The 8,695-nt window shown below is 33.1% G+C and overlaps 1 protein-coding gene across 1 annotated transcript in view; it reads left to right on the top strand.

The window, feature by feature from the left end:
• LOC107633984 (phospholipid-transporting ATPase 3) overlaps nucleotides 1–8,695 on the top strand; it is a 20,922-nt gene that overhangs the window by 10,701 nt on the left and 1,526 nt on the right. Inside the window, exons 11-25 of the mRNA XM_021117448.1 lie at nucleotides 133–254; nucleotides 960–1,050; nucleotides 1,140–1,217; nucleotides 1,299–1,415; nucleotides 1,998–2,144; nucleotides 2,232–2,336; nucleotides 3,312–3,454; nucleotides 4,126–4,227; nucleotides 4,322–4,385; nucleotides 4,478–4,690; nucleotides 5,566–5,731; nucleotides 5,827–5,906; nucleotides 5,985–6,224; nucleotides 7,855–8,076; nucleotides 8,167–8,334. Coding sequence (XP_020973107.1) covers nucleotides 133–254; nucleotides 960–1,050; nucleotides 1,140–1,217; nucleotides 1,299–1,415; nucleotides 1,998–2,144; nucleotides 2,232–2,336; nucleotides 3,312–3,454; nucleotides 4,126–4,227; nucleotides 4,322–4,385; nucleotides 4,478–4,690; nucleotides 5,566–5,731; nucleotides 5,827–5,906; nucleotides 5,985–6,224; nucleotides 7,855–8,076; nucleotides 8,167–8,334 — 2,058 coding nt within the window. The remainder of the gene's footprint in view (nucleotides 1–132; nucleotides 255–959; nucleotides 1,051–1,139; nucleotides 1,218–1,298; nucleotides 1,416–1,997; nucleotides 2,145–2,231; nucleotides 2,337–3,311; nucleotides 3,455–4,125; nucleotides 4,228–4,321; nucleotides 4,386–4,477; nucleotides 4,691–5,565; nucleotides 5,732–5,826; nucleotides 5,907–5,984; nucleotides 6,225–7,854; nucleotides 8,077–8,166; nucleotides 8,335–8,695) is intronic.

Raw genomic sequence — 8,695 nt, 5'->3', positions numbered from 1 at the left:
TGTACAAAATTTTAAAAAACATAAACTGAAAATATCTCCTTTTTGTTTCCCATCCTCTTTCATAATAAAATGGTTACCTTCTGTGATTGTTTATTGGATTCTGTCTTACAGACAATTTGAATAACATTGCAGGTGATGATGAATTCAATGAACGTTCCTTCCAAAAGAAGTACATTGGAGAGGAAACTTGACAAGCTCATACTCACTCTATTTGTAACTCTCTTTGTGATGTGCTTTGTTGGAGCCACGGGCAGGTGCGTGAGTTAAATAATGATTTTTCCTGGACCTCTTCCAATTCATTACTAATTTTTCCTGGAATGTGAGCACACTATCAAGAAGGCACTAGAGTTGGTTTGTTTCAACTCTATATTAGATTTACTATTATTATTAATATATTAGCATGACGAGACGTTATAACTAATAATATTTTGTAAAAGTGTGGAAGTTCCAGAGAGTAGCTCTTTTAATATTTATGATCCACTTACAACTGTGAATAACTTTTTATAGATTACAAATTTTGTAATTCCAACTGTTTAATTGAGACATTTGACCCTATAGACCAATTATGTGAAATTTCCCAAAATTTGGAAGCCATTTGATATATCACCATACTACTCAATTTTGAACTATAATATAGTTTCAAAACACAAGTAAATACCGACCATTAGATTGCATATTTACTGATGTTTGAAGTTTATAAAATTTGGTTATTTGATTATCTAATCAAATAATGTCATTCAATGGTTGGATTGACGAAATTCATAGTAGATAAAAAAGTTATTTGATGGTGTAAGTCAACAACCCGATGGAAGTGGATCCCTGCTCTTTATGTTTAATTGAATTATGACTGAAATTTTGAAAAATTAACAGAAGTATGGCCAGATTGGGGATCTCTTATTTAATAATTAGTAGTATGAATTAATTCTGTTTTGAATGTTAGATTTTTGTTGACATTACAGTGCACTCTTCGTAGACAAGAAATATTATTACTTGCATCTTGATTCAATTGAGGAGGGCTCATCACAGTTTAACCCTAACAACAGATTTTTGGTACTTTATAATTGCAAAGTCAATAACAATATCATCTCCTTGTTTTGTTTATTTTAACTGAATATTTGTTGACTCTCTCATTTTTTCAGGTTCTTATTCTGACTATGTTTACCCTTATCACACTATACTCTTCAATCATTCCCATTTCTCTTTATGTCTCTATAGAGGTTTGTTTCTCAGTCATATATGTGCCCATAAAATGTGTTTCCCAATAAGCCAAAATGTTAATAATTTTATTTTTTTATCAGATGATAAAATTTATCCAGTCTGCTCAGTTTATTAACAAGGACTTGCATATGTATCATAGTGAAACCAATACGCCTGCATTAGCTAGGACGTCAAATCTGAATGAAGAACTTGGGCAGGTAAGTTGCTACCAAATTTTTCCCCCTTGACAGAAAAACAGTTGTTATTGATGAAAGCGCAAAGAGAGAATAAGATGTGCTCAAATGGACAAAAAACAAATGAGAAATAGTAAAAGAAATAAAGAAATCAATGCAAGGGCTCCAGAATTAAACAAATAACCATTTAAGAACACCATAATAAAGGTGTTTTTTTAGTGGGAACAGTCACATCTTTTCCAAAGTAGACAAAAGGTTCCCTACCGACAGGCTTCGGTCAGTTTTCTTTACAGACTTACAACCATAATGAAGAAAGATAAGATGGTAATCATCAATGTTATCATATACAAAGAGATGGATTGGTAGCTTTGTTGCATGGCTTATACATATAGGACCTAGCTATTAAATCTTTTTCCTTTTTACTTTTTAAACCTTCGTTATTATCTAACTTTTTCCTCTGTTTGTCTCCCACTTTATGTATTGTTGAAAATTTTTAGACTTGAATTAACATAAAGTGCATATTTACGGTAGATGTCTGATTGCAAGATCTATTTGTTTTCCTCACCAAATTTCTGAGATACACAATTTTCTTGATGATTTGACTAGGTGGAATACATTTTCTCTGACAAAACTGGGACTCTTACAAGAAACTTAATGGAGTTCTTCAAGTGTTCAATTGGTGGGGAGGTGTATGGACATGGTGTGACAGAAATTGAAAGGGGAATAGCAGAGCGCAATGGCATGAAAATTGAGGTAAGATGTTTCTGCATGGTAAGAAAATAACAGGTCTATGTCCAGGGATTGCAGTTATAAATTATAATGTGTTATGTTTCATTACAGGAAAAAAGATCACCCAATGCAGTGCAAGAGAAAGGTTTTAATTTTGATGATACTAGGATTATGAGAGGAGCATGGAGGAATGAGTCTAATCCTGATATCTGCAAGGTAAATAGTTCTGCTTGACTTTGAAGTAGTGGCAAAAATTTGGAATTTCCTGTTTCATAACTCATGTTTGATTTTTTGCTAGGTAGAAATGTTCTTACATAAATCCATCTACTTGCATGTCTCATGTTATTCGGAAATTATTGTTTGTGTTTTTCCTAGAAGAAGCTATACAAAGTTTTTCAACTGTGTCCATGTGTCATGAGAACATACAACTGAACTTGATCAGCTGGGTAACTTAGAAATCTGTTACTCCTTATTTATATGGGGGTTAGTCTTTCTTGTTGGTCTCATCATCTATAATTTCTGCTTTATAGTTTCATAAGCACTGTGTTTCGTCTGTAACCTTTGCACACTGAAATTTCACTTTGCATGCTTTCCACATTGGAGGAGCTGGCATTTACCTTTTTTTTGTCTTTGGAAAAGAAATTTTATTAGAAGAGAATTTGTGATTCTGAGTTCTTCTCATCTTCTGAACAATTTGAATTATTTGGCTCAATGTTACTGATGCAATAGTTTTGAATACTCTTACTATGGACACATGCCTCAGAAAGAAGCATATTGCTTTCTTGACAAATTTTGTCATGGATTGAGAAAGTAGTGTATCCACTTGGATTTGATGATGAAAACTCACTTCCTAGTCTATTGTGAGATCTTAATCTGCTGCAATTTTATGGATGTTAATAAATTTTGGGTTTATACTATGTAGTTGGTAATAAGAATAAGAATAAGAATGTCAAACTCCTTATTTTTGCATACTAACCAGGTGTAATGTCTATATTGCCTAATTTTCAACTAGCTGGCATAATCTAGATCCTTCATCTTAAATACTAATATTTGCTCAAAGAGAAGATGATTTTGTTCAACGATGTGCTGTTTGATACTGTATCTTCCTTTTTTCTGGTAAAATGCTTTAATTATGAGAAAAAAACTGCTTACTTACTATGTGCTCGTGTGATGATTTGTTTCGCTACATAGGGGTTCTTCAGATGTCTTGCTATATGTCATACAGTACTTCCTGAGGGTGAAGAGTCCCCTGAAAAGATTAAGTATCAAGCTGCGTCTCCTGATGAGTCTGCTTTGGTTATTGCTGCAAAGAACTTTGGTTTCTTTTTTTACAGGTACAGAATTATTAATATTTTCTGCATAACTGTCTGTTTAGTTCAACAAATCATATCAAACTTCCATGGTTACTCTGTACAACTACATAATAGTTTAGTCTTTTGATAGGGAAGGAATATTAACATCATGACCAAGTCATAAAGATCTGGGCCAGTTCCAATTTAGCTAGCAACTCACTGGCTTTTTGCACATTATAGTGTGATGTGCATCCCTTGAATAATTAATTTCCAGATGTAGCTCTCAGTGGTTAAGTTACTTCACTTTCATCTATGCCAGTTCCAATTAAGCCACACTGCAAGAATTTTCCATGTTAAGTGTTTTTATAACGAAGCTTGCATATTTGCAAATTATCCTTAGTCTGGGACTTCTTATTGAGCTGGGATTTTTATGCACTTTCTGTCAAACTTGCCTCATCTGCATCTTTGTTACAGAGGCCATCTTGTATTCTTCCTGTTCTATTGGCCTCCATGTTCTCATAATGAAATTTCCTTATTCTGAAAGAATGGGGTAAGGCCTGTGTCTGAATTTACCTTTCATTTGAGACTTGCAGTGATTTGAGGTGTATGGAATATACCTTTAATAATTGCTTCTGCTATTGGTTTATTAATAGTGCTGCCGCTTTAGGTTATTTCTATTTGAGTTGATCCTGATCAGTATTTTACCTTGGCAGACGCACACCAACAGCTATATATGTTCGTGAATCTCATGTGGAGAAGATTGGCCATACTCAAGATGTATCCTATGAAATTTTAAATGTACTCGAGTTTAATAGGTAACCATCCCTTCCCTCATGCTGCTATAGTTTAGATTTTAAGATTTGAAACTTTTCTTTTTAACAATACTTGTAATCGTTGTTCCATTAATAGTACAAGGAAGCGTCAGTCTGTTGTATGTCGTTATCCAGATGGGAGGCTTGTATTGTACTGCAAGGTAATACCTTCTTGAGGATTCTCCATTATGAAAAATTGCTTACCTTCGGCTAATCAGATAACAAACATCTTTTAAGGACTTGCTTATAACAGGGTGCTGATACTGTAATCTTTGAGAGACTGGCTGATGGTAATAATGAAATCAGGAACTTGACAAGAGAGCATCTGGAACAATTTGGATCTGCTGGACTACGCACATTATGCCTGGCCTACAAAGAATTGCATCCTGATGCTTATGAAAGCTGGAATGAGAAGTTTATCCAGGCCAAGTCTTCTCTACGTGATCGTGAGAAGAAGTTAGATGAGGTAATTTTTATCCTGCTATGGTAGCTTTTCGCGAATATTAAGCATCAAATGGTTTACATTTTTGTAATAGCTTACCTCAATGGGTAGTCATAGTGCACTAAACTATTGTTTTTATTATTCCTCTGTAAAGTTCTGTCAATGTAGAGACTGCTTTGCTTTTGCATTTTGTCTTGTTAAAATCCGATTGGTTCCTAAAAGGATCAGAAAGGGGTATATTATTTTGATTCATATGCTTGTCTTTGTTACCAAACCTAGCTGAAGTGTAAAAATTAGAAAGTCACGACGGTGCTATTCAGCATATTGAAAAAGCATGAAAATTCAGTAGCCTGCTAGCATTACTCATAAGCTTGGGTTCAACCCATGAGGCGTTTGCCATCAATTACAAATGCTAGTTTCGATTCTGATTGAAGGTGGCTCTGCTTCCTAAAGGACTTATTGGGCTCTTTTTTAACTTAATTATTAAAGTGAGTTTCCGCTTGAAACCCTGAAAGAACTGCAAAGCATAAAGCTACAAAATTTGGAAAATCAAGAATTACTTCCTTAAAATATGGAAAGCTAAACCTGTCATCTAACCATATCATCTTATTGTTCATTAAATTACATGCTGCAACCAAAATGTGGAAACCTGATAATTGTTAGTATAGAGATTAATGCTTGTGCTACTTTTTCGTAATTCTATATTTACCTTTGTAGCTGCATATTTTTATTCCAATTGTTTGACTTTTCACTTCTTATTTTAAAAACTAGAAGTATTCTTGTCACTTTTCAAGTCAGGCTATGTTCTAAATCTCAAGCTATTAAAAATTTGAAATTACATTATAAATTTTCTAGAATGAATTATTCTGTTCTTACTGATATTTCTAGAAATAATACAGGTTGCGGAACTTATTGAGAATGGTCTCACTTTAATTGGTTGCACCGCCATCGAAGACAAGCTTCAGGAGGGAGTACCAGCTTGCATACGGACTCTTCAAAAGGCTGGTATCAAAATTTGGGTTCTTACAGGGGACAAGATTGAAACAGCAATAAACATAGCCTACGGTGAGTCTCTTGTTGGGTCAGTTGATTTCTTGTGTCCTGAACCTTGTGCGCCCAAAAACTTTGTTCACTCTCGTTTTATTAATCCTCTGCTGCAGCATGCAATTTAATAAACAATGAGATGAAGAAATTTATTATCAGCTCAGAAACTGATGCGATAAGAGAAGTTGAAGAAAAGGTAAGCTGCTCTTTTTGGCTTCCACATGCTCAGTTATTGTTTCTAATTGTAGCAACTGTGTTGTTATTCGACTTTTAGGGTGACCAAGTGGAAATTGCACGATTTATTAAAGATGAAGTGAAAAAAGAGCTAAAGAAATGCACTGAGGAAGCACAGAGCTATTTTAACTCTGGATCTGCACCAAAATTAGCACTTGTAATTGATGGAAAGTGTCTAATGTATGCGTTGGATCCAAGTTTAAGAGTGATGCTGCTGGATTTAGGTTTGAACTGTCATGCTGTCGTTTGCTGCCGAGTTTCTCCTTTACAGAAAGCACAGGTAAAACTGATGCTCTGTTCAATAACTTCTTACTGCTATTGTTTATATGTAGAGAACTTATGCTAGTATAAGGAAAGATGCTTTGACTCTAGTTTGGGCAATAGTTTGTAGCAGAAGTTGGTGCTGCTTGTATTGGGAAATTTTACCAAATACCGTCTTGTGTTCAGGACGGATGTACGAGATAAATTTTCTTCTAATGAAGTCTTAAAACATAAAATAAAATAAATTAGTTGTTCAACTCCAACATATCCTAACTAAATAACTTGTGACATAAAATGCAAATGTATCCTTCCTCTACCAAACCTTATCCAACCTTCTTATGTTTAGTAAGGAATGGAGAAGAACGAGATAATTCTGGTATTCTATATATAAATGGGTAAATTAAGGGAGGTTAGTGTATATGTTGGTCAACTAGAGGGGTGATAAGTGAAATTTACTAAAAAATATGAGATAACTTATAAATAATAATAAGAATAATAATATTATCAGTTTCAAAAGGGTTATATTATATACAACTATTTTTATATCAACAAAATTATAAAAGCAAATGCATTTTAAAAGTTTTTTAATGAATAAAAGGAAATTAATTTATTATTTTCTCTCCCCTGTTCTTTAATAAGAGGAAAATAAGACAAAAAATTATACACATATTTTAAAGAATAACACTGTTTAAATAGAAAGTTGATTTATACAAACATCTAGTCCTTTTATAAGAAAAACAATGTATTTCTCATTATTTTCCTCTCTCTTTTTTAAAGGAAAGAATTCTATAGAATCATTGTTTAAAGCTTAGCATTATTAAATAGTTTTATTTTTAACTGTAAGATCTTGTTTATGTTTGTATATTAGTCTTTGGAGGAATATTTTATGTTTAGCTTTATATTTATTTTAAAATATTTCTAATTATAAAAAATAAATGTTTTTTTTCATCCTTTGCAAGAAAATAGGTTTATAGATAATCCAAAAATTAATTTCATATAATAAACTAACTCTGTTATTCATCATATATTTCAAATTTCAGCATCTAAAAAGTATCATTTTATTTATTCTGCCTCCAAACTCTGGTCCACTGTTTCAGGCTTCCAAGCCTCCAATTTAGACAAATTATATAAAATCATTTTGCGTAAAAACCATTTCATAAAAATGAAGTGTAAATCAATTATAATTTTTTAAAACAACTATACATTTTAAATTCTTTTTTTATAATGATTTTCATGTAAACCACATTTATAATTTTTAATATATTTTTAAAATATTAAGAATTCTGTGCATTTTAGTAAAACCAGTGGAAGAGTGAAATTAAATTGATGGAAACGATGGAGGGGTTGGGTTGAAGAGAAAAGTTAAAATGGCTTTTTCTTTTTGTTGTTGTAGTGAGTTTTATGCTTTGAAGCTGTTAAATACATAGAGGAATGTGTTGTTTGTTTATAGTTGGCTCAAATATTGTATTGGACTCGAGAATATAACATTTCATTAAATAAAACTATTTTAAAGTCTTTGCAGTAATGGAAAGATTTCTTAGATAGTGAAACAGACAAAGACCAGTTGATTGACACATGTAAACTTTCCAAGTTATCGACCTTGAATAGTATAGCTAGACTAGATGTTCATTCACTAAATCTACTTACAGGTAACAAGTATGGTCAAGAAAGGTGCACATAAAATAACACTTAGTATTGGTGATGGAGCCAATGATGTTAGCATGATTCAAGCTGCTCATGTTGGTGTTGGTATAAGTGGGTTGGAAGGAATGCAAGCTGTGATGGCTAGTGACTTTGCCATTGCACAGTTCCGTTACTTGGAAGATTTGCTGCTTGTTCATGGCCGCTGGTCATATCTACGTGTATGCAAGGTCTCATGTTTTTCTAAACTCCACAATACATGACCATGCATAGTTTTTCTTTTCTTTTTTTAAAAGCTGGTTCAAAATTGGTTTTTGCAGGTGGTATTATACTTCTTCTACAAGAATCTCACATTCGCTCTCACTCAGTTTTGGTTTACTTTTCAAACTGGGTTTTCTGGTCAGAGATTCTATGATGATTGGTTTCAGTCATTATATAATGTCATCTTCACAGCAGTACCTGTGGTCATTGTTGGGCTATTTGACAAGGTAGCATATTTTCTACGACAACTTGGAAATTGGACCTCTATTTTCTTTTGTGAGTGTGTATTTTATCTCTGGAGACTGGAGGCATGCGTCACTTGCTTTTATATTGCCCCATTCACTAGTTATAAAGTTCTGACTAAGATGTGAAATCATTCATGGTCCTATTGTCTTAGAAGAGAGATCTCATGATATGGTATGAGAATTTTTATGACCAAATAGACTTAAGTTTGCTTCAATTTTTGTCTGCTCCCATTCTTCTGAATTAGAATTAGATTTAGTGCCTATTCCATGTTTGAAACCCAAAAGAGACTTTTTTTGTGGTGTAGAGAGAAGAGAGAGAGGAAAAAAGAAAAGGGGGAAGAGG

This window comes from Arachis ipaensis, chromosome B03 (genome assembly GCF_000816755.2).
Source record: "Arachis ipaensis cultivar K30076 chromosome B03, Araip1.1, whole genome shotgun sequence".
Classification (NCBI taxonomy): domain Eukaryota; kingdom Viridiplantae; phylum Streptophyta; class Magnoliopsida; order Fabales; family Fabaceae; genus Arachis; species Arachis ipaensis.
This window is presented reverse-complemented; position numbering and strand designations above follow the sequence as displayed.